General features: G+C 40.1%; 1 protein-coding gene and 1 long non-coding RNA gene across 2 annotated transcripts; both read right to left on the bottom strand.

Annotated features, from left to right (window-relative positions):
- Window positions 1-887: 887 nt before the first annotated feature.
- Window positions 888-25,937, bottom strand: LOC135264922 (secreted frizzled-related protein 1-like). The gene is made up of 3 exons (XM_064353951.1): window positions 24,107-25,937; window positions 16,048-16,128; window positions 888-1,318 (listed from the first exon to the last, which is right to left on the bottom strand). Exons 1-3 carry the CDS (start codon window positions 24,630-24,632, stop codon window positions 993-995), a joined length of 933 nt encoding a protein of 310 aa, XP_064210021.1. The 5' UTR covers window positions 24,633-25,937; the 3' UTR covers window positions 888-992.
- On the bottom strand, window positions 11,230-16,016 carry LOC135264923 (uncharacterized). The gene is made up of 2 exons (XR_010332824.1): window positions 15,053-16,016; window positions 11,230-14,734 (listed from the first exon to the last, which is right to left on the bottom strand). It is a non-coding gene; the product is annotated as an uncharacterized LOC135264923 (long non-coding RNA).
- Window positions 25,938-26,204: the final 267 nt, after the last annotated feature.

Raw genomic sequence — 26,204 nt, 5'->3', positions numbered from 1 at the left:
GTATTACCAAGCAATTTAAAACAGACGTACAAATGGATAGGCCAAAATGACAACAAATAAAGAAAAAAGCGAAATGTCTGCTGTAACAAAACTTAGTCTAAAAAGTTAGTGCAGCAATGTAATCATGTGAAAGCAAAATGTAATTTTGTAATTTATCATAAGTATGGACAGCAAGTTAATAAATGGCTACACCTATAGCTCTCGTTGTAGCAAGGCTTTTAAAGCTAAAAATTATACAGACAATGAGATGTGCCAATGTTGTACCATATGTACCATTTTGATAAAATAATTCCAATAGTTTAAATGTGGGTGTACAAAATTGTGTGATATTTTTCATACATTACATCAAATAGCCTTAAAATTTTAACAAATTATAAAAAATGTGTTGTGTTACTATAAAATTGGCAATCATAAACATAAAAATTAATGATTGATTCATCATTGTGTGCCAGTGTCCTTTCTGAACACAGGTAAGTGTGGAATACTCAATGTTCAGTCTTCTCTGAAAATTTCAGTTAAAAAAATAATAGAACTGTGACCAATGGCCATGCCACTGACATTCAACAATTTCTGGTTCTAAGGTTGAAACCAAAATTCTAAGATCATAGACTTATGGTGAAAGCAAGAAGTGATCTATTAATCAAATAAAGCTGAATTTGGTGTTTTATGGTTTGATTGTTCTACAACTGCAAGTTTACTACACGTGCACAAACTGGACAGGTTTGCTCTCATCATGGTTCTGTTTCAACCACAAATTTTTGAGAGACAAGGGCACTTCAGTACAAACACTGTCACATACAAGCATACATAAAGTAGATAGATACTGCCACTCATAAGGAAAAGAACGAAATTAAAATAAGACAATTAGGGCCATTCACTACAAAGGGTAAATTTGTATATATTTTTTTATATATAAAACATGACAATAAGGACAGTTTTGGGTTGTTTGGTTGTGCAAGTTCTTAAGTATCTTGAGATGTAAGAAGAGCTGATTATTTAAAGACAGGCTCAAACGCTGGGCACTTGTGGCTCCTAAGTTTCTTCACGGCCTTTTTGAACTCCTTGCTGGACTTGTCCCACTTGTGGATTCCAGTCAGGAGATACTGCTTGTCCACCTTGCGCCCCATGATCAGGTAGGCGTTTCCCAGGTTATCCAGCTGCTGGCAGGGGCAGTCGGCTCCGTTCTTCAGGTAAAGCACCAGCTTCTTCAGGTCCTTCTTCTTCAGGTTCCCCAACTTCAAGGTCTTCTTCTTCTTCTGCAGTATCACCTTGCGGTCAGAGTTCTCTATCCGCACATCCTTGATCTTTGTCTTGATGGCTGAGAAAAAAAGAATGACAGAGAAGGAATGTTAGCTGCTGGATCACAAGGGAAAGGTACAGTGAGCCCCCTAAGTCGGTTGTCAAGATGGTTTTCTATAGGTGTACAACAAGGTGTTCCCGCCGTCAGGTAAAAACGTACCCAAGTCAAGTAAATGTCTACACTCAGGTTTTGCATGGGCACTAGGCTGTTTTGCTTTCTTATGTCACACAGTTTTACTTGACTGATAGAAATATACTTGACTGACCGATTGCCGCCAGTCTTTTTTCACTGGAAAAGCAGCCTTCAATGTTGAATATATCATTGAATAATCAAGGCCAGGTGTGAGGTTCAGATAATTTTGGACCTGACACCATGTCCCGAGGAGGACTGCATATATTTTGATAGATATTTTCTTAGGCAGAGCAGACAGAAAGAACATGGAATTATAATTGAAAACAGTCAGTTAGTGGAAAAAGAATCATTGTATGCGGTGCGGAAATGTGAAGTTTCGGGTCAAATTTGAGAATTTCAACAACTCTTTTCAGCCATTTGAAAATATGAAACTCTCTTTTGTCTACCCCTGTGCTGCTGTACCTACAAAACTAATACAACATGTATTAGTGCAGTACATTGCAGGGTTCAGTAAAGTAAACTACCTAATTCTAAAGGTAAAAATAGTCTATGCATTCATAGAAATTATCCATTAAGAATGAAAAAAACTGTCCCAAAGTCCCTGAAAACCCTGTTTTGGTACAAAAAAAGAAAATAAAAAATCTTAAACGAGTAAGAGAAAACTGCCCATTGTAGCAGTTTTCTACTGAGCAAAGCTGACAAGCTCACTTGCCAGATGACTCATTGTGCTGGTAAGAAGATAGGGCCACAAGCATGGAGCCATCTAAGAGACCTGGAGGGTAAAACAAAACAAAAAGAGATCCTCCAAATGGTCTGGGAATGTTTACATATGGGAGAAATCAGATGAGAGATCCTACAAAGCCTACAGACACTCGTCTGTCTTGAAAACTAGACGCTTTTAATCATTTCAGGGTCCTTGTTGCCAACTTGCAGCCATTATCAATACAACTGCATACAACGTAACAAATAGGAAAATGGTGTTGTGCTGTGAAAATACCAATTCAAGACATTCACCAGTGAAATGCAGATGATAACTTGGCAATTAGCATTTTATTTTGTTGACCCAATAAAACAAGATTGAGATTCAAATGGCTAAGACCACTCCAAATGCTTAAGAATGAAATGACTTGCATTGATTTAGCAGGAATTTCATGACAAATAAAAACTAAATAAATACAACTTCTCCCGCGGCGTTTCTATTTTGTATCAGATCAATGTGGCTGCCTCACTTCTCCACAACATAGACCATATTCACTCATGTTTGAAATAAGCCAATTTAATTGTAACTATGCAGTTTAAATTACATTAAATTTTTATACACTGCCAAAGGGCAACCTCCAAATAGTTTTTCCTGACCTATTACAATATTGACTGCAGGCGTGTAAATAAATAGTTGACTTGTCCTTGCAATTTTATCATTTCCTGATGTAGTATTAGTCTATCTGAAATAAGATAACCATCCTAGAGAGTGTTTGTTATTTGCTGTTCTCGGCAAAGAACATGATGTTGCATGCTGTCAAACTCAACTAAAATAAAAACCAACCACTCTTTTTTTTTTGTTCCTTACTGAAGACAAATGGAGGAAACATGACAAATCGTTAAAGGTCACCTTTGCTGTGATTTCACCTTTCAAGTTCTTGGATAAACGCTTGCATTAGATTTAATGAAGCAGTTATAAGGTTACACCGTGTATGCTAAAGATGATAAACTACTCCGGGTTCCGTTTGGCTTCAAATTGACAGTGCAGTCTGTCAGTCAGTGTAGTAAGGTTACCCTGAGGTATTCTCTAATTAGAACACAATTAAGTCACATAATCCTATGAGGCAAAAGCCAGTGTTTGTCAGATGGAATGGCAAAGGAGTTCGATTGCAGGGGTATCAGTGGTGAGGCCCACGCGGACAGCTCCACAAAGGTCTGTGGAAAGATTAGACTGGGGGGGAAGGCAAGAGAAAAAGAGGGAGTCTGAGCATTTAGTATCAGCTTCACTCTCTCAGGTCCTGTTCTAATCCTCATGACATAGGGCTCTGTTGTTGCACATACTGACGGGAGTATGGGGGAGTGGAGACCGCTCTAGATGCAGAGCCTTTCCTTGGAAAACCAATCTGGCCACCTTCAACACTCTTTTTATAAACCAAGAATGTCCTAATTTCATTCCGTCAGCACAGTGTTGGCTGTCAGAGATAATCAGACCCAAATGCTCATCTCCGAATCCCCCTTTATCACTTGCCAGTGTCAACTGGGTTAGGGATTGATGCATATTGGTAGCTGTTCCAAACTGACTGATGGAAAATGGGACAAAATCGTGGTTTTAAATTACTGATGGGGGAGCCATTCCACGTTACATCTTCCTCATATTCATAGGTCAGTGCCTTCACGCTTAAGACTGTAAGTGTGAAGGTGTTGTCATTTAATTGTCGCTCAATATGTGGTCCAGCATATCCCCCATGCCAAACCTCTTACCGATCTCTCCATCTCCTTCTTTGATCTCTGTCCAAAACTTACCCTCTCTCTCCCTCTGATTTGTATTAATCTGCCTGATCTTTCACTAAACTCTATTTAACCTCCTAATCTCCTGGTTCATGTCCCTTCCTTCACAAAATAGGTGTGAGTCGACCCTACAAGCCTAAACCCCTGCAGAAAAGTATGCTCTCTCTCATAATGAGAGACAAAAACATACAGTGAAAAGGGGGAAAATGTTTTGCTTTTACTCTTTATCACTTCCAACACATCTATGCCTAGTTCACTGACCCTCCTGTGAACTAGAGGCATTTGTCACCTTTTAAGGAATCTTGCTCCAATTAATTCCTCGATTACAAAAGTGCCTGGAAACAGATAGGCACTGGAAATCAGATTTAGTGCTAATCATCCTTATTAAGCTTGAACAGGCTACAGAAACCATCAGCAAGCCAACCACAGTGCAACCAAATCCTTCCCATGACCCAGTGAACTTTTCCTAATAATCTCTGTGGTACTGGGACGGCAAAAAACAGAAATCCATAGAATCCATTTTTTTCATTTATATGAAAACTGTAATCCAGTTTCACTCCATTCTCACTTGTTAAAATAGCTTTGTTGTCAACTTTTCTTTGTTCCTGTGAAAGTATGGTAGTTTTCCATTGTCTTGAAATTCAATAATTAAAGGATCTACACACTGAAGTATTCCCACATTTTTGGTGGACCTCAGTCAGTTGAAGCCTTTACGCGCTATATATTTAAATTTTGTTTGTTGTGTGGTGACCACAGGCCTTCTAAATGATTAGTCCAGGTTATTTGGATCCTTAAAACTGGAAAACTAGCTTGACACCTTTAGATAAAACAACTGGTTTAATAACATGTTCTGTGCCATTGTTTGCTAGTATGGCACATGGGAGGGGTCAAAGGAACTGTCAAAAGGCCTGCTGATCCTTTGAATTAATGAGGCTATTGGAAATGCAAACACGGTCCACCACCCAAGCCTTTTGCTAAGGTCCAGCTTCAAGCCAAGCGCTCTTGTTTCTCGCACCACCTTCTTCACACATGCTAATTAAATGGGCAGAAAACAGCCAAAGTTTTTTAGGCATTAGCTGTGCACATGGCAGGGATTAGGGCTTTTATCCTTCTCCACGACTCCCTGGGTGGAATCCGCTTACCGTTAAATGGAATCAAAACGAGCAGTTTTTCTAATGAACGTGTCATGGTGTCTCCAGCCAATCTCCACAGCGCCTTCATCTTGTTAAAAGTTTAAGCGTTGTTAAGGCCAGTTTTAACAATGCCCTGAGCTCTCCTTGCAAAAAGGTTGTGTTAGTGAGTGTAATCCCTTCACGGAGTGAAGGAGTGCATTACACCAAGTGGGCCTCAGAAACTATAGCAAATGCTGAGATGGTTCTGCTTCTGATGCCAATAATAATACTATAATAATAATTTTGATGTATTTCTCACCCGTGACTGGGGGAATGATTATACTAAGGCCTGCCTCATAATCCCCCAAGCATTGCTCAGCACCATCTCAAGAACACCACATCTATACATTGCTCAGCTGAGAACAAGGCAGCTCTCTATATTTCTACTAAATTAGACCTCTGACAAATTAATATGGCAGTCACAATTACGGCATATTATAGTTTAATTGCTTTTAATTTGTGCCACTTAATCACAGCCTACTGGTGTCTACTACAGTTGTCAAAGCTCTTCGGCTAATGTAGGGCAGAATGTCATTACAGCTGGAAAAAAGCAAAGAGCCATAATTCTTGGTCTATCTAGCCAGGTGGAATGAATGAGAGTTATAAGAAATCTAATAACCTACACAATGTCAATGTTTGACAGATTAAAGGTTTGTTCTTTACCAAACAAATGGTCAGACTCAAACTCTCAGGCTTAAGCATGTACAACGGCAAAGTGCAGGTTTCAGAGTACATATGAAGTCTTTACAATAGAGGCTGAGAGCACTGAGATAATATCAAAGTTCATATTTAATTAGTAGCCACACAAATCACTCTGAGCCTCCCAGGCCACATAACAGCTGAAGCAACACTGCATAAGCATTCATCTCCTACAGAGAAAAACAACTGCTATTGAGATTGAAACCCAGAACTTCTTTCCCTAAATTTATTTTCCTACACTATTTAACTTCAAACTAATTCAAATACTTGATCAAATAGAGACCTGTTGCATACACATTCTTTTTGTGGTCTTGGTGGTGCTATGCATTGAATTTTGTATTAAACACCAATTCATATCCTTTTTCTTTTTCATTTGAACTGATGTCTTGGCACAAATGGCTCAAGTAAACCAGTCCATGTCATGGGAGAGTTGCTGAATTGTGCAGATAGAGGTCAAACATAATATTCCCAATACAATTCTCTGGTGAAAGAGACATTTTCTTATCAGATTCAGTAAAGAAACATTCAATTCTACATCAGCCTTGACCATTTTGAACTAGATGAATCCGCAGATAAGCCTAATTCAAACCTGCAACAGCTTGACACACACGGCTATTTAGCAACCAGAATTCACCAGGATGAATACAATAGAAATTATTATTATTATTATTATTGAGTGCTAGGGATGCGTAAATGAGAAGCAAAGTGCAGATAAAATCAGAACACCCAAATGAGCAGGCACAAAATGGGCCTCACTTTCCAGAAATTAGGCCATTTCATCACTCCAGACAGCTCCTGTAAATATTTGGTTAGTCCACATGCTGTTCTGTACTCTGTAACCCTTTCATTCTTGGTTTATTACTGCCCTCTTAAATCAATGCTGACAAAGGTTTCTTCATGTTTCATGTACATTAATGGTATGTGCTCATTGGCTAAAAAAAAAAACATATTTCTGGTTGCTTATTGCATAACGGTCACTGAATTCAGAGTGAGTCCAGGGGACTGCAGATTTCATGTAAACAGACCAAGGAGGCTTCCATTTATGTCAGTGGGGTTCGCATATCACGGCATCACTTCCACTTCTGACCGCCATTAAGCTTGTGGACAGCTAGGTTTTGACCTTTGACCCAGACCCCACGACCTGTTTTTCCTCTCACATTTAAGAATGCGAGACAGAACTTCGACCAACGCAGACTCCACCGTAAACACAGCAGGAGGGGTTTGCTGGAACCATTAACCAACATTAAGCTTGTCTGCCAGGATGACCCATCGCGGCTAGGAAAACACAGTCTAGAACAGGGCGGCACTTTTGTTTAGCAATGAAATATTTGGCATTCGCTCTTGATTGCGAGAGTGTCAGCCAACTGAAGGCATCCAGTGGAGGGGCTCACACCTTATGTAACTGCAGGATAATGAACCCAAAACGATGCATGAAAATGTTCTCATACATGATGGCGGCATGAAGTTTTAAGTATGATGAACCTTAAGCTGTCCTTCCAGAGAGCAATGAGTCAGTGAAGGATGTCAGCAATCGCTCGCCATATCTGTAATATTCTTCCATCATCACATTCCTCCAGCGTTATTGCAGCCATTTTCTTCTCTGGGCCCACAAATGGCAAACCCTAAAGCCATCCTCAGGGCTGGAAGAAGAGTAGTTGTATCCAAAACCAAACCAATCACGGTTATTGTAGTTCTACCTCAACAAACATACACATGCAGACAAAATGTATTTACCTCAGCCACTTTGCTCTTAAACTGTCCATTAACTATTTATAGAAATTACATATGCTTTCATTCCAGGTACCCAGAGCTCTGCATTGATGAAGCTACTGTAAAGTACCCTTAGTTTATCGCTTATGCATTACATACAAGATATGCACAAAATGCCACAATTTAGGTGAGATTTAGGTTTATGTGGATTGCCTAACCCAAATTAAATTAATGCCAGCACGAAGGTGATGGAACATATTTTGAAAATAGGATTATTAAATGCACTGTTGTTCTTTGTAAATGCATATAAAGAGAAACATGTTTTTTTTTTTTTAATTCATTCACATTCCAACATTGAAAATTATTGTTGCTAAGAACCAATGTACTTTAAAAAGGTCAAATATGTATTTGTTCTTGTGCCAGTTTGCTTTATTTAACTGCAATAAATCAACAGCTGTCTTGCTTTGAGGAAATATGCCTATGTATTTTATCAAGATGAATGTGCCTGGGAAAATTCACGACAAAAATGACTGGGAGGAAACAATTATTCATAAGTTCAAAACAACAGAAAATACTTGTAAGTTTTTCCACATCTCAGTTTCATGCTACAAAGTAGACAAATCCGAAGTAAAGGATGCCTTCCCTGACTTCTCATGCAAAGCAGGATGTTCTGTTGTTTTATTAATAAAAGACAGATCATGAGATGTTTTTGCTATGACTGCTAGTGCTAAGCCGACCGGAATGATAGCACTATCAAGCACTAGCATAGTGGCTGTTTCTCCAATCATTAACTGCGCATACAGCCATGCCAATGTACCAATCTGGACACTTACTTTATAATCAATCTCAAAGTATAGGACTATACATGTCAACACACTCAGCATTAAATTGTATCGTCTTGCTTTGTTGGGTTTATCCCCATCAGCTCTAGTACATAAAATGGAAAGGTAGCCAGTGACACAGAGACCATGCTGTACAGCTCACCCTCATACAGTACATCCCGAGCAGAAAATGTCTCTTAATTATTTATCTGCAATTACAACCATGAGTAATAGAACTAAAAAGTGCAACTTCACATTCAATTTAACTGTGATTCAATTTGTCCTTTAATTTCATGCTGTAGGAAATATGTCTTTTTGGTAATGGCAGCAATCACCAAATTTACTACATTGAGTGAGTCTAACCATTACTTACATTATGAAAAAGCTACAGTAAGAAATAAGAGCATTGTCCGGGACTTTAAACTGACCTAAGATCATGAGGATTTAAAGAAAACTATTCCAGTTATTCAAGTTTGTTTTGAACATCCTTTGTTACTTATTACTGGTCATATTTATGTCATAGGATGTGGGTGAATAAAATCGTCATGTACTAAAGAAGACCATTTGTAGGGTTGGTAGACACTGGACACTGCTTTTGAGCCCACTAGAAAGTAAGAGATGACTGTTCATCTGACAAGTCAGACCATACGAAGGTGGAAGGTATTTAGGCAGAGATATTTCAGGAACATTTAAAGAAAGTTCAGAGAGACAGACTAAGATTTAAGTTTATATAAGTCATCCCTGTTTTTGAAACTTCAGAGTGAAGAATGTAATCTGTTGCAGTGTGCAACAATATTTCTGTAATGTTTGTGCCAGTATGTAATCATATTTCCCCTTACTTGAGAAGCATTTTATTTCCATGTCTATGAAAAAGCCACTCCATCAGTTGTGCAATAAATCCCACAGTTGGGAATTTCTAGGTGAAAGATGGCTCACATTTCATAACTCCTGTTTAATATATCCAGTTTTATGGTATTACAACAATTTAATTCTATGGAGTGAAAAAACAAAACAAGACTGATGTTCAGAAGAATGTGGCATTTCAGCTGATTTCAATACTCCATCTCAGTGCTTTCTAGTTAAGACATGACCTATTCCCTGCCCTTCCTGTCTGAAAGAGAAGCACCAAAAATCAGGTAAACAAATAAATAAATAAAACAGGCAGCTGTCATTCTCACCTATAGGGCCAATGGTGGGGGAGGGACATGGCAGTCAGTGACAGCTGAGTTGAAGGGGGGGGTTGAGAAAGGCAATATTCATTACCTTTGTCGAGCCCTGCCCACCCTCCTGTTCAAACTCCGGTCATGCTCTTTTAACAGCTGCTCGTTGGCCTCTAAATCTTGTTTATTTACCAAACCGTCTGCTAGCATCTGGAAGTCCAGAGAAAGTCCTTCATTTCTCACCATTAAGCTTCCTACTGCTTCCTTCTGCGACACACCTCTAATGAAACGGTGTGATTGCTTGTTGCTGCAGCTCCACTGAGGCCAAACTCAGGCCACGTGTTTTGCTGTTAATCATCATCATTAACATTTATTCATTAGGCAGACACCCTTTTACTGTGCAACGTACATGTTTTCTCATTTTTCAGCTGGGCATTTTACAAAGGCAGTTTGGGGTGAGCACAGATCAAGGACACAACAAAAGTGCTCACAACAAAACCTGCAGACTAAGACAATGTCCCTTACAGCTACTGTATGTTTCACCACCATTGTGTGCAAAGTACAGTGACCCCAGTGTTTTGACTATGAAAAGATATTACTTCATTAGGTATAATATGGACCTAACTGAAGAAGAAAATTGTTTGATATCGGGGGTCTTCCAATGTAAGGACACTACCAAATGGTTAGAGAAAGAGCTATTCAAATAACAGGAAACGGATAGGTGCCTTCAAACAGAGGGAGACTCTGGGGGGTGGTTGGGCATGTCAGGGCATTTCACCGCAATTTTATTTACTTAGTTCAAACTTTGCCAATAGTTATGTCTCCATAGGAGGTTTTAAGCTCAGGCTAGCACTGATGTCCATTAATGATTATGTCAACATATTTTTGCTTGCGGTAATGACACTTTCATCTGCCAATTCCTTTCTTCCAGCCAATTGTGAATGGCATCGGACATACACAAATGTTCTATGGAAAATCTACAACTTTAATGTTGGTGTGGAGGAACCACTCTACACTATGGATTTCAGAACCACTTAGAGGTTCAACCGGCCAATACTCAACTCTGACGGACGTCTACACAAGCAGTGCTGCACTGAGCCTAGAACTGGTTTGAGTTGGATGCCTTGGTGCATCAGACGGTATGCAATTGATGACTGGGATTCAGGCTGCTGAACAGATTCGGATTTAACAACAACCTCACTCAGCACCGCTGGACCCACACCAAAACAAAAACAATGGGCATGACATTGGTAGGCCCTGAATTTAATTTAGGGGTTTGTATGCTGAAAGGAGCATCACATATCACAAAGCAGATGTAACCGAGTCTTAAACTTTAATCCTGCCAGTCTTGTAACTGAAGCTGACAACCCGGTGCCCTCCTTAAAGACAGCGGTGCTGGCAGTTTGTGGTTGGAGGGGGAGGAGAGGGGCGTGTTAAAGTCAGGTCCCTCAACTGCTAACCGCTCCATGAGTCAAGAGCGTGCCAATGCAGTGCCATGGAGGGCACACTCAGGCACTCTAATGCAGCCTGGCAGTGTACCATCAGCACTCCACCTTTTATGCCAACTTGCGGGAAAGGTGTCTTTCAACACGCTTCCGCAGACACTGGAACTGACAGGCAACATCAGCAATGTAAACGAGCTGTCAGTCACCACAGCCTATGAGCCTTGCCACATCTCTAATTAGCCTTGTAGTCGAGCCTCATATCTCACATCTGCGAAACATAATCCATGGATTAGCTCCAGCTTCTTTGTTGATTGTTTTCTTTTTGTTTTTTTACTTCACTTTTTTACATTTATCAGGCCTGGACAGATTGTCATTTTTGTCCAGTGATGCAGCTGGGGCAGTCCCTTTCCCAGGGTTCAAAGTCAACTTGTGACCTGGGAAATGTCGGTGTGGAGAAGTCAAATAGTAGGGCATTTTGAATGCATAGGGGTGCCACTGTGGAAAATCCTTATACCAAACCCATTTCCACAAGCCACTGTCAGGCTGCTTTGTTTTGGATATACACATATATATTGCTTTTTTATTTTTGCTTCTGAAAGGTCTTCAAGATACACCAGCCTCGCTCCAAGGCCTAAAGACCGTATGTTACATGCCATAGGAAACTGCCCGAGGAAGGAAACTGGGTGTTGCCTACCCCTCTATGGGTTCGGGACTGCCACACCACACAAGTGCCTGAGGGTTTCTTTATTTTTTTGTTTGTTTCCATTGGCTTCACACACACATGCGCTAGTACGCAATACCAGGTTAGACTCACCTGTACGACAGAAAGCCAGTCTAAGGGACGAGCTCAGGTGGTGAGTCATCACAGTATTATGCGTCTGGGCCCAGAGAAACCAAGCTTTGACAAGGCGTTACCTCATTTTGCAGACAGTAAGACACGAGAAAACCGCATTCGTGGTGGTAAAACCTTTAAGCTTTTCTAAATCATTATATTGCATGACTGGCCCATGACATTCCTGGTTGGCTGTGCAAAAACAGGTAGGCTGCAATTAAATACTTCAGAATCCATTGGGGCATCCATCCATTGATATTGGTGATGTAACCTTTGGCCGATAATTTAAAGCATATTACGGGATAAAGGCTATTACCTTGAATTAATCTTTTGCTTGTATGTACTCTACCATTTGTATGCCTGCAAAGGTCCCTTGCTAATTCAAGATCTAATACTGTTTGATTAAAAATACCTTGCGTAATGAAAGCTTAATTGATTAGAGGGGGGAACCTGGGCCAATGAAAAACAGACGCTGTGCTCTGGTACAGCTGGATCTCAGGGACCAAATCACGTCATAATTGCTTTCACCATTCATTGCTTTTACAGTGTGCACTGAACATACCCAAGCCCCATTTTTCCCCTTTTGTGACCCCTGCACAGATGCACTGCAGCATATTTTCTTCAACTCAAATGTATCATGTCAGGTACATCATTTTAGCACACACGTAAAACACCAAAAGTTTACACTTTGGGTGTTAGATGCAATAGATGTAAACAGCCTGGTTTTCAGGGATAATAAAGGTCCAGGCACAAATTATTTTTCCTCATTCCTTTCTATGTGGCAAGCATACGTAACTGGGCATGCCTGGTTCTACAGAAGCTTGTTTATGCCCATTTTAATGCAAACGTGAAATGACATGTTTTAAGGCAAATGTTAAATAACTGCGGTTTGGCTACAAACTAAACTTACTTCCAAACTGATCGCTTTTGTTGGTATTCTAAATGACCTTCTTAACTAGGTTTATTTAACAAGTGTTGCAACAGCAGTAGACAGAACTGACTCATATAACCTCAACAAATAGAGATTACATCCAGTCATGCACACAGTGATTATCCTGCTTTAAGCAGTCAGCTCCTAGAATGTGCAATACCTTTGGACAGATGAGGGAAATTCTTTGGGGCCTTATTTATCAAAAATCCCTCCATGCTTTTATGTTTAAAAATCCACAACAGTAACCATTGCTCTGTTGTCATTTTGGGGGAAAAAAACATCATCATACATTTGAAGGTTTTGCATAGAGGACTGGCCATTGCTACAATGCACTGAACTACAGTACGACAGATCTAGCCACTAAGATCAGTGGGTTTCAACAACAGTGTTTGTTAACATTTTAATGCTGCCAGTGCTGGTGACCTACAAACCTTTAAAACCCACACCCCCACCGAGGCATGACCGCATGGCCTTCTGCAAATGTAAACAGTCTCTCTTTTTCCAAGGAAGCAGAATAACGTGTTAGCTACCATCAAAGGGTTCCTCTTTCGTCGGGTTGGATGGTGGCAGTAACAGCCTCCAGTAACCTTCATTGCCAGTGGCCACACTCAAGGTGCCTGTATTACCTGAGCTCTCAGGCATTGCAGAGATTATGAAAAGGAATCAAAGCCAGCATCTGTCCTGATTAGCAGATGATGCTAATGCTCAAGTGTCCCTACCGAGCACACCCTGGAACAGCTGCTGGAGACACTGTGGTGGAGCACAACACTAAAAAATGACGCAAACGCACAACACGGCTTCACGTCAAAAGACAAACAGCTTGTCTGACTAAGAAAAACAAAAACAAAGCCAGTGTGTTTATAATGAATAAAATCTGTCTTCCTGAGGTCAGGCCATTTGAGTCGATTCTGAAAACCGCCATCACTGGCAGACACGGGCAGCTGCAAAAACAAGATTAAAAATGACTATGCTCTGCATCCTGTGTTCATTCATTTTGAAAAAAAGCATTGTTCTGTTTACCATAGTCATGCAGTTTAGTGCATTCTGGATTTTTTTTCCACAGGAAGAATGTGTCTCTACACAGTGCCCTCATAACCAAGCCACAGAATCTTCATTTATTTATAACTACCCAACCAATACGATGACCACTAGAAGTAAAAAATAAAACTACAAAAATGGCTGATGTGCCTTGGTCAATTGTACCAATTGCTAATAAACCAGTTACAGCAGAAATCAAGTATAATGTCAGTATATAGGATTTCATTGCATGTCATAGCAAGGCTTGTGCAAACAGACCATAAACAGACAGACAAATGGAGGAAAGCTCTACTATTACAACTCACAATCCAACAAACAAGTCATAGAGCATACATTTGAAGAAGTGCAACTTTGACAATTGGGGGCTTCAGCCACAACAAGATTGCAAAGATCTGGGGTTAGGAATCTTTACAAGGCTATCTCCACTTGCAGAAGACCAGTCTGTTAAGAAAATACAACAATTCATATGGAATTGGCAGGTTTTCAAATTCTACACGGCAAACGCACTAATATGCATCAATTTATCAAGCTAGTGTTAGACTACCCTTGGGGCTAGATAATGAAATGGATCTGGTTCCAAGCATCTCTACTGCCATTTATTAGATTCCGAATCAGATTCTCCGTTGTAGGATTCCTTTGAGTATTTCTTGCATTGGCCTTTTACATATTTTACAACCAAAAACCAAAAAGCAATCCAATAACATCTTTCAGTTTGATGATTTATGATTTTACCCTGAAAAGGAATTTCTGAACACATATGTAACCTCTTTCCCTTTCACAAATACTGCCAGATAGGATTGTTACTTTTTCTTCAGATGACAAAACTCTTGTGATATGCACTGTGTAAAGGCAGACATGATAAATGCTGTGTTTGGATCTCGTCAGAGCCTTACGTGTTCTCACATAATCAAAGACAGACCTTTGTATTCCCACATCATGTTTAGCCCATGACGATGTCTTAAAATAATAGGTTCTTCACCAAAGCAGTACACTGATCCATGCAGTTCCTGGAATATAAAATATTTTGACTTGTAGGCTAGCATTATATCCACAATAACATGTGTTTTTAAGACGTTATGAACTAACGTTCTGTTGGGTTTTCCCTATCATACACCAGCAGTCAGTTTCAATCAATGTAAATATACGATAAAAAAACCAAGTATGTCTAAATCCCTCCCTCTTTCTGAGAACACAAACTACCTAGCCAGGTAGAACCCAATGATTGGAAACCCGAAGAAACAGGACTAGTCTTATTTAGCTAACTGTCTGCAGCAAATCCATTCAATGTCAATATTAGCATTTCCAAAGAACAAAAGAACCTTCACCTGTCTAATCAAGCAGTAGACGCCTGTTCATTTGGAGATACACACCCAAATGTCTTCCTTTTCTATCCTTTTGGGGTTTTTCATGCCCATCCACACTGGGACACCAGCCTGCTAAAATGTCAGATGTATTGAATCCATGTGACTTGGATTTAATCTGTTGTTGTTCTGAAAGGAACTGGTTCATTAGGACTTTGGAATCACTTTTAATCCTGCTAGATTTTCACTGGGCAAGGGAGGGAAGGTGGTTTCAAATGGACTGATTAACAAAAACTGTCAATTATCAAAGGACCTTTCTGTTATGCACCTTACAAGTATCAGCAAATGCAAACGGATAAAGCAGCAAGCTCATTATAGAGACTGTAACAGCAAAAAGCTGAAGAATGTACATAAACCTTCTGTGTGGTAAAGGTGTCATTTTAACATATCAAAGCTTGTTTAAGTAAGCAGCTTATAGCTGTGCTTATTCTTAGTCTAATAGTGGGACCACCAGGGTATATTCTAAAGTAAGACCCCCCCCCCCCCCAAAACACCCCTTATACATTTGTACAAAGTGATGATGATTCTACATGAAATACTATGGGGCAGACAAGACATAGCCATCACTAAAAATGCAAAGAAAAAATACATAGATGGCAGAAGTCTAAATAACACATTTATGCAGCCGAGTATAAAACTATGAAATGTTCAAGAAAAAAATTAAAGACGTTTTCATTTTTCATTTCTGTCTTTATATGACATTTGTGTTAAGAGTGATGAGGAGTTCAGCGGTTCTCCTCATGCTATGGTGTGCAAAGTTTGTCTTGGAGTGAGCTGAATGAAGGGGCTGTGTGGTTTGGCCCCGCGTTTGTCAAACTGAGATGTGGAAACGATGTCTGTGGGAGGCAAAAGGCAACGCCAGCTACTTACTGAACAGGCACAATGTAAAGGAGCGGTTCCCTGGGGTGAAACAGTAGATTTATGGGGGGGTGGGGTGGGGGGAGGGCAGAGTGCCTTACCGAACTCGCTGGCACACATGTGCTCCAGGATGGCGTCTGTTTTCATTTCGTTGTCACATGGCGGGCAGATGGGGGAGTAGCCTGTAAGAGAGGAGGACATTGTTAGAAAAGATGTCGATTTCAGCAGCGGGGACATTGGTTTCAATTATGGGAACACACAAAACCAACTCAATCCTTTCCCTTGAAAATATATTTTTAGCTTCCAAATGTGTGAATAAAAAAATGAATAGCTCATTGAAAGCTAAAACTGTAGCTCCTGTAAAAGGGCCCTTTGCACTGGAAAACAAAAAGTATAACAATTCACACTGGTCCACTTCACGATTCCAGGTTTGTTGGTTTTGGCACATATTACAGACAATACGGTACTAGCTTCTTGCAGAGGGAGACAAAGATCAAAAAGCTTATAACTTCAAGCTAAAATTCACTTGCAGTATTATTACTCTGTGAAATTCATAACAGCACCTGTTGAATACAATAAACAGAAAAGACATTCTCCATGGATTAAAAAGGTCATAACTCTGCTCACAATGAAAATTCAGTCAAACGCCTTCAATTAAAGTTGCCAATGAAACAAACTTTTGTTTGAAAGAGCATTACATTAAAATGGCTGTGAAATTTGAATGAGTTCCAACCCAGCTTGAAACTATTCATTTGCCTGGAATTGCTCATTTGCTACTTTTAAGTAACTTTTAACTTAAAAAGAAATAATATAATATAAAAATGATGACAATTGAGGTAGAATGCAGATGAAACATCCTTTAATAATTTAAAGACATAACAAAACATTGCAGTCTAAAAAAAGCAGACATGGTTACAGTATCACAGCAACAATTACTATGAGGTACATAGAGTCCGATGAGGCCAGGAATGGGAGAGCTCTTTCCTGGAACTGTTTGCCTCATAATACCGAACCTCTTGTACCTATAAGCTAATGGAATTATTATTGCTCATGAAGTTATTGAAAACATTTCCCATTAAAACACAAGTAAATGCAGTGTTCAAACATGCGCAGCACAGAGCACTTTAGGGAGAGAGTTAATGGAATTAGTGCCATCATGAGCACTATACTGCACCAAGTAATTCCATTAACAGTCGTTCATAAACAGTCATAGTTGCTAAATAAAAATGCCTGACACTGTAGTAGAATATGTTGCACTTTTATGATACACTGTGTGGACTATGACATTTAAATCTCAGCGATTTTCCTTTTTAATGAAAATCTTGGACAGTAATAAAGTCACCTCTTATCTCTAGTCAGTGATCTTACGTGGCCTGACCTCGTACAGGAATGTTCATCCTACCCTCTATACTTTTATGCCAGGTCATGATTAACATCATGGCCTGGAGTAAAACAATGCGACTTGCTAGATTAACCAAGGGGTATAGAGAATTAGCTTTATCTCTCCACTCCTCATGCCCCATTCTTTGACCGTAAATCATACAAGCACTGTCTGCAGCATGGCCCCAGCGCCGTTCCAAAAGAATTGCAGGAAAGGTTTACATTGGCCAGTCTTACTTGCAGATTGCCGATTTCTTGAACTTCTTGACAACGTTCAAGGCAATTAAGTGCACTCCAAATGGACAAATTATTTGCACAAATCCGAAAGAGCAGAGAGGTCTGTGGTGCTCTTTGATTTTTAAAGCTGTCAGTCAATGTCCTTTTGCATTAAATAGCAGAATTAATGGTTGATGGAAGCAAATGACTGTATATTGAACAATAACGATCATTTTAGGATCTTAAAGCTCTGTGTTCAATCCATAAAACCCTTAATATCTTTTATGGCTACATTACTGGTGGGCAGAATTCACTGAACATAACTGGGCCAGTGCTCAAATCCCCATAGACAGGCCAGCTAATGGATGCCGTACAGTCAAAATGATTTTAAAGAAATGTAAAAATTATAAAATGAATAACACTTATAATCTGTTCTAAATCAGACTGTTTATATTCAGTTTTTATCCATTAGTTAAACTAACCGATATATGATTATCATAACAGTCGATCAACGCTCCTCTGCCTACCAGAAGAGCTGTCAAGAAAATAATTCATGTGTAACATCTGCATGCTAGACCTTTCCAGAAGCTAAACAAAGGATGTGGAGATGATTAAAAAACCCAGTTTTCCGGAACCTTTATTGATGCCAAAACAAAACCACAAAAGTGCCAGAACATTAAAAGCAGAGATTCGCTTGTCGTTTTACTTAAAAAAGGGGGGGAAAGACCCATTAGAATCCCACTGATGTGTAGCAACTTGATGCAAATCAACCAACCCTATGCAGGTGACCAGAGTTGAAGAAATTTTATGTTGGCCAATATAGCAAACTCACTGGAGTGACAAAACTCCAAGGGAAGCCAAGATTTAAGTGAAAAAACATCTGCCTCCACCACACCATTAGCGTTTCCTCTCTCTCCAGGATTCTAAAGTATGCATGTCCCATCAGGGAAGGGGCCTCTTCCCTCTCTGTACCTGCTCCCTCCCACAGAGCTTCCCATAGTCCCAGAGGGAGGGATTTCTGAAACGGCACTAAACTAGGCCGCCTTCAGTAGGGGGGCTCTGTCAGCTTTGTAGGAGGAGCTGCAGGGCATTGTCAACAGGCCAATAAACTCATCATTGCATGAGGCTCTTAAAGGTCCTCTTCAAATCTACATCAGTTGGGGAGGGGGGTGGTGGTCAGTGTTTGCGCTTTACAAAAGCAAATGGCTCATTTAATCCTTCAACTGTGTAAAACCTAACAGGTCGGTGTCCCTATAGAATGGTAAAACTGCTTTCCATGAAAACACACACAGGTAGTTGCGGCAGTAGAAGTTCTCTGATTCGCTTGCCAGATGCATGCAAAAACAAATTGCTTGGGTGCTACACTGTATCGCACAAAATGAACCAAGTGTTTTGCCCAAACGTCCCTGGGGGCTTGACTTCCCGAGCAAGACATAAGAACATGAGCGGTGAAATAAATTATAAGGGCTGCCAACTGCCTTACACCTCAAGGCAGTGTGCAAAACCGCATGCTTACACAGGGAAAGAACCACTGCATGATTTCTATAATCAATTTTAATTATGTTTGTGTAAAAACAAAGATATTAAAAAGTTGTCTTCAAGTTCTTTCACGTTTCAAAATGTTCAAAAACAAGCCACAAATCTGACAGTTAACCTAACCTTTATATAAATATGCTGATCATAATTATTCAAACATATTAAAATAATATTAGTTTACATTAGTACAGTTTTGTAGTTCCATAGACTGTATCAATAATGCAATGGACATGTAAGATTACAGCAAGAATGCACACAGACACACAGATTTGTTTGCTGGTAGCTGATATATTTGAACAGGAGTCATTAATCACCGTCTGATTCAAATTGAAAAAACACTGTGCTATTGAGAAGACTTCTATGGTATTGTATAAACCCTCCAGTGAATGCCTTTGTACAGACTTACAAGTCATATGAACCCAGATTAACTCTCAGAAACATAAATGGAATAACATCTCATTTCTCTACACAAATGAATAGCATTTGGAACATGCAAGACCCGGTTCTGATTTTGTCCAAAACAAACTATGTGCCAAATGATCAGTGACACTGATGAGCTGAAATATAATTGTATTTGAAATAGCCATTTTAATTGTAAGGTCAAATTAAATGTGGGCTGCCATTAGCCAAATATGCCTGAGAGTGTGCAGTGGCTGAACCCCTCTACCTGCCAGGGTAGGGTACACACGAGCCAGCCAGTGTTCCTCAAATTGCCATTGCACGAGCTCCTTCAAGCTATGCTGTGAGCTCCTGCAAGTTCCCACCTGTATTTAGCAAGAGATATGCCCCTCCTCTGATTGGCACCAGTTACCCAGTAGCTCATCGTGTGGCTCGCAGTGCGTATAACCGCAACTGACAAACAGGTTATTGTATTAATAGTGTTGCAGTGCTCCCTATACTGGTGTGGGTTGTGCAGCCGTAGCACATCAGACAGAGCAACTGAAACTTAACTGAATTCTCAATTCAAATCAGCTAGTACACCCTAGCCCGATTCGATATTTTTAAAATGCAGTCAACTTCTAGGGACGCCAGTGAAATGTTTTATTTCTGTCTGAAAATAATGAAACTTTCCACTGACCGTGCGTTTCATTGACTATGAAAGTTTTAGATTGCCACAATACATTGGACTCAGCAGAAATGTCACTCAGTGGTAGAATGGGGGTGTATCCATTGTAAAGAAGATCAGCGAAGAGGCCCAGGCTGAAACCCTCAGACAGTCATAATGAGGGCAGTCACTACTGTGTGTCGAGGAGGCCCCAGTCACCACGGAAACCAGGGAGTTTAATGAAGTCTGTAAAATCTAACTAATTGAAGGAAATTCAGTGCTTTTCCTTTTTTTTGTACCAGTTTCAATCTACAGTGGATTCAGACAGATTTTTATCTTGCTTCTCCTTGACAAATTGTAAAAATAAAGCCTTAAAAAGACTATTAATTTTACGAGACATGCTTTTAACATATCCACACTTATCAGTGTGTGCTTACAAGTATAATGCCTTTTTATTTGCACTCTTAAAGACAACAATTAATGCTTGTTATTTCTACCTAACCATGTTTGTTTGCATTGCTCCTGAAATGACTGTTGGATGTGATTAACAAGTCCCTGTGGGAATTACACCCAGGTGAAAAAAACTTTCATAAACAGGTGCAACAGAAGAATTCAAAAGGACACCATTTTCCAATTCACCTCTCTTTCTACTTAGCATAAATTATCACCCACTCATTACTTCTCAGCAAGGACTGACAATGTATTCTTTCACAAATGACTTGTATGAGTTAAGATACCTCAAACCTCAAAGTAAAGAGTTGAGATCATCCATTTTGTGGTGATTAGATTCCAATAAGCAGTAACCATTTTGTTAAAGGTTCCATTTGTTTTAATTAAAATCAACATCCATGTCAGTGTGTAGGGCCTTTTCAAATACAATTTATCATTCATTGTCTACAGACAGTAGAAAGAGGCCTAACAAGTATAACCCTAATAGATTCTGCTGGCCATTGGTCTGTTGAACCAAGCATACATAAAATTATAGCAAACAATGTAGATTATATTCATATTTTTTCCTCATGTAAACAGTCTTTCCTGGGAGCAAACATAAAAACACTGCCTCACTCTAGTATTTTAAACACTCAAATGCAGCCACATCCATTTGACTGTGCACATAGCAAACTTCCCAACACATCTGGGGCTGAATAATGTACTGTCAGCCCTTGTCATGTACTGTAGAAAAGCTTCCAGCCCACCTCAAATATTACTGATTTCTGATAAAATGTCAGAGGGAATGTCGTTCAAATCACCACATGGGGAAAAAAGGGATCATATACAGACTGGGAAAGCTGCTAAGCACGCCACTTATACTTAGTGATAAAAAAGGCTTACTGTTCCAGGGCCTGGCTCGCACTGTGGTCTATGCATATCGGGCTGGCTTATTTCTTTTTCTGACACCGCGCGATAACAGGTGTCAACTGGAGCCAGCAGGACCCTGTGTGGTCCCGGACTCTTCAAGAGGAGTCTGTCTCAAGCAGCTGCCTCCATCTCGGGAGGGACGCCGGACACACCGCCCAGCCGCTCGGTACGAGAGAGGGAGAGCCGCGGGCATTAATGAAGCAGTGTTCTGCCAATATGCTGACTCTCAAGATGCCTGCATTTTGGACCTTCACCAGTCTAATTTTCTCATTTTTGCCACATTGCAGAAAGCCATTAAATCAACACTGAATGGGAGAAAAAAAAAAGGTTAATCGCTTAATAAACAAGGATTTATTGCCATTTCATGTGACTGAAAAGCCTATTCATTCTATATATTAACTGTCAAAGAAGCTCCTATTCTAAGAGAAACTCACCCAAAATAAAAGGCTGCTGAAAATTTTGGCAGTTACATTAAGAAATTTAAAGCCATGTACCTAATTCTACAGGTGGTTTAAAATTATTTCATGTCAGGTTACAAATTCTTATCCTCTCAATCACTTCCCTCCAAGGCATACTCTCAGTAATGCCAACAGTAAGTAATGTAATGCCAGGTTTCCACAACAGTGTTGCAATAAAACGCATGGGTTTAGGTTTATTCTTTTAAGTATGTTGCTAGGAATTTAGACCGAAGTCACAAGGATTTGGAGGTGGAAATTCCCCCTTTCTTTATGAGTGATCAAAATCAACTTGTACTTTCCCTACAGAGCTTTGGGTATCCTTTCATAAAACTGCAGCACTTTCCTTAAGAAGTACTTACATGTGCCAGGTCTGCAGACTCCAAAATGAAAAACAGCCCAGGAAATGAGATACAAAACAGGATTCCTTTGCCATCATAGGAGGATTTTTAAAGCATCCTTTCACCGCACTCAAAGACATGACACAATTTTAAAATTGAGCGGATGGTTACAGTCATACACACAGAGATAAAGACACATGCTCCCTAAACACCTAAACTTTTAGTCACAAGGGACATCCATGGGGAGGGGGAGACAGAAGAGAGAAGCAATTCAGCTAAGACCGCTTGACTACAACTCAAGAGATATGTTTATGCAGGACATATCAGATATAGGAGAAACTCAGCAGAGTTTGCTCTGCTTTGTGTAGGGAGTTACTTTTGTAGCCTTGAAACAGAATACAGTACATTTACAGACCTGGCAAAGCCAAAACTTCAGCAATGCAGCAAAGCTGGAGCTTTTTTGCATGTCCAAAAGCATTGTTGTTCTTAATGCCTGCTAAGAATTTTTCTCCACTGAAATTAATTAAAAATATTTTCTTTTCTTTTCAACTTTTTGCCATCTGGTTCTGCTTGTAACAAGACAGCAATATGGCTAGTATCAAAATAATGGGTTGTAAAAAGAAATTAAGAGATAAAGATTTTTGTACTTGGACAAAATCCCAACAGCCAAACCAAACACCTTCAAATGAATGGCTACCAGCTGTTTTCTAGATACAAGCATTCTAATACTAGTTTCTGACTAAAGTTATCTCTTAAGAAAAAGCACTGCAAGATATATTTCCATGTTCTTTTCTGATTAAACATAGAACAAAACTGTTGACAGGCAACACACTTTATTTTAAAATGAATCCACGATAATCAACTACACTCAGGAGATGACTAATTTAACGGGATTATATTTTCATTAAAGTTGGGCCAAAAGGACCAAAGATTGGACCTCAATGTCCAATCCCAACTGAAAAACAAGCACACTAGCAATGTGCCAGAAATGAGATCGTCTGTCTTTTAACAATAGGACAGCTTGTTCCAAAAGGCTCTCTTTCCTTATTGTCACAATGCCTGTAATATACAGGCAAACAGCCTGTTGCGGTTAAGATAACATTCTGCCTTCTGTTGGAAAGCCGAGGTGTTAAAACTTACACAACAGCAGGGCATTGGATGTTTGTAGTGGGAAGTAATGTCAACCAGTACTTACAGCTAATTTGAAACTACACTAAGCATACTAGGCACTTTTCAACAGATATCATTTATCAAACCAAAGTTCACAGTAATAATTAATTACTGACAATACAAGATTGACATAAAGGAAAAATAAAGCTCCCAACTTTCTCCCCCACCCCCCACAGACAGTGGTATTTCTTATCATGCAATACACGCATTTTAGATGAATATATGATTAAGAATATTTTAATAAATAATATAATAAGTAATATCAAAATATAAATGAAATGGCAATTTGACCCAAAAAAATGGGTGTTTTTATTAGGACAGCTTCTCCATCAAACTACAGTCATCAAGATTTAAATCACATTTAATATGACTTAAAGCATACCAGTTCACTTGAGTTTCTGAAACCACAAAATGAATTACCAGGAATGGGGAGAACAATATATATTGTTATTAAAATATTAATCATTACATCCCACATAGCCATTTACAAAACACAAATTAAGAGAGAGTAACTATGACTCGGCTGAAACTACTATCAAGAGCTAATCCAGACATGTACACTTCTGGAATGTGCCAGCAAATCACAGATGCCAGGGAGGATTTGATCCTGTTCCATGACTGGCACAGGAGAGGAAGAGGAGGAAGGAGCCGCTCTTACCTGTGGGCTTGGTGGCCACGGTGGCGTTGGCAGAACTCATGGCGATGCACACGTCGTCCTGGGGGAACTTGTCGCAGGTGAGCATCTCGGGCCAGGGGAAGCCGAACGCCTCCATGATGGGGGTGCAGCTGTCGCGGACTGCCTCGCACAGCCAGCGGCAAGGGTAGATGGGGCGCTCCAGGCAGACGGGGGCAAAGAGGGAGCAGAGGAAGACCTGCGTGCCCTCGTGGCAGTTCTTCAGCACCAGAGGCACCCAGCTGCCCGCCTGCTGCTTGACCTCGGCCAGGGTCTCGTGCTCCAGCAGGTTGGGCAGTAGCATCTGGCTGTAACCCACGCTGTGGCAGAGCTTCAGGTCGTCCGGTATGTCCACGCACTGTGGGGGCTTGCCATAGATGCGGCCGCCATTGTAGAGGTCCGACTTCCAGCTCATGTATTCATATTCTGAAGCCTGGCTTGCAGGAGCCAGCACCACAGTCAAAGCCAGGGGCATCAGCCGCCAGAAGTGCAAGGGGGAAAAGCACTTCATTCTTAGTAGCTACAGGTCAGTGTAGGAAGAAACAGTTTTTTTCTATGCAGCCTATGTAGATAATTATTTCTTGTAGGTTGAAAAACTGCTAAGCCAGACTGCTGAGACGACAAGGCTTCCTGCATAAAGGTTGAAGCTGCAACAGCACCAGTTACGGGTTTGTTGCTGTATAAGTGTCGCTGTTGCTGCTATACTGGACTCCTCTGCCGCAACTGACTCACACTACCGACTGCCAAGGTAACATTGCTGAGACTACACGCTACCGAAGAACAAGAGAGGATTGTGAAGTGCACCCTGTCCAATCGGAAGGCGCCTATGCCTTTTGGCACTCAGATGTCAATCAAAGTGCTCAATTACCCAATCGGTAATACGAGGCTTCACTCCCTCACCACCCTTCATTCCTCCTCCCTTCCTAAAAAGCTACCCGACTGTACCAACGGGAGTCGTAAGCGTTTAGTGTATTTAAAAAAAAGAATAAAATGGACACGGTTTTTATTTCTTCGGCGAATAACTGAAATATGACTTGGCTACTTGTTCACTTTTATCTGAAGCAATGTCGAGAGAAGACGTGCTATTATACACAGCTATGCAATAGCCATGTATGCGAGTTTAGATTATTTATTCAAAGATAATAAAATGTGCGAAGAAAGTTTCCCGGTACATGTTAAAATAATTACAAACGAAACTAAAACCTAACTGAACGAAGCACTGCTTATTTCTTACACACGTGTTCCTGGTTCGTGCGTTCCCTAATCTTTTAAATCGCTTCAGGGAAAATTGAACACGTAATGAAGAATGAACACAGTTAATTCTAAGCTACTAGCAAAAAAGTGAAGTCACCCCATTGCGCTCTCCGCGTCATTGTATTAAGCGATATTTTATCCAAATGTCTCAGAACTACAGGTTGTATTAACTAGTGATAGGAGCGCCCGGGAGTTTTTTAAAAGCTCGAATTAAACATTTATGATTTATTTCAACCGGTATGTTGCAAACTAAAAGGAAACGACTTCGCAACTACTTGGAAAGGCAGGTAGCCTACAGAAGAACCTAAATGTTCCCGTCCTTGGAAAATCACACTTAAAAACTGTGTTCGCGTAATTACATGGATAGCTTGCATTTCTCTAATTTGTCTCACGTCGATTTTATAGTTGTAGCCCAGCTATTTGTAGCCTACATGACACGTTATTCGTCGTTTTAGTTTGGCTTGTATAAATTTAATCATTTGTCTCACCGCATCCGATAGGCTAATTAAAACGGTTTCAGGCCAGTGGTCATTCTGTTATGGGAGCCATAGTGGCAGCCACAGCTGATAAAATGATAAGATTACTGCAACCCCCACAGTTTTAAAATGTAGAATTTGGGCTCTAATCTGAAAAGCAGCGGGGGTTGTCAAGTATGCCGAAAAGGAGGTGGTTAGAAGTCATCTGTTCACGGCAAATTATACCATAATCTTTCATTGAGGGATGCTTAAAACCCCTATCTTAATTATGTCGATTAAATTAGGCTTAACTAATTTGATCTAGTGACAGTCAACAATTGAAATTGCAACTTAATTTCCCTCATTTTCCGTTT

Source organism: Anguilla rostrata, chromosome 10, assembly GCF_018555375.3.
Source record: "Anguilla rostrata isolate EN2019 chromosome 10, ASM1855537v3, whole genome shotgun sequence".
Lineage (NCBI taxonomy): Eukaryota > Metazoa > Chordata > Actinopteri > Anguilliformes > Anguillidae > Anguilla > Anguilla rostrata.
Note: the sequence above shows the minus strand (reverse complement) of the source record. Positions and strands in the feature narration are given on the sequence as shown.

Bases quoted from the DNA above. Each gene is read 5' to 3' on its own strand.
- LOC135264922 (XM_064353951.1), bottom strand. From the start codon at position 24,632: ATGAAGTGCTTTTCCCCCTTGCACTTCTGGCGGCTGATGCCCCTGGCT. The intron at 16,129-24,106 runs GTAAGAGCGGCT...CCTCTCTTACAG, and splicing joins CGTGGCCACCAAGCCCACAG to GCTACTCCCCCATCTGCCCG. The intron at 1,319-16,047 runs GTAAGGCACTCT...TTTTTTTCTCAG, and splicing joins CATGTGTGCCAGCGAGTTCG to CCATCAAGACAAAGATCAAG.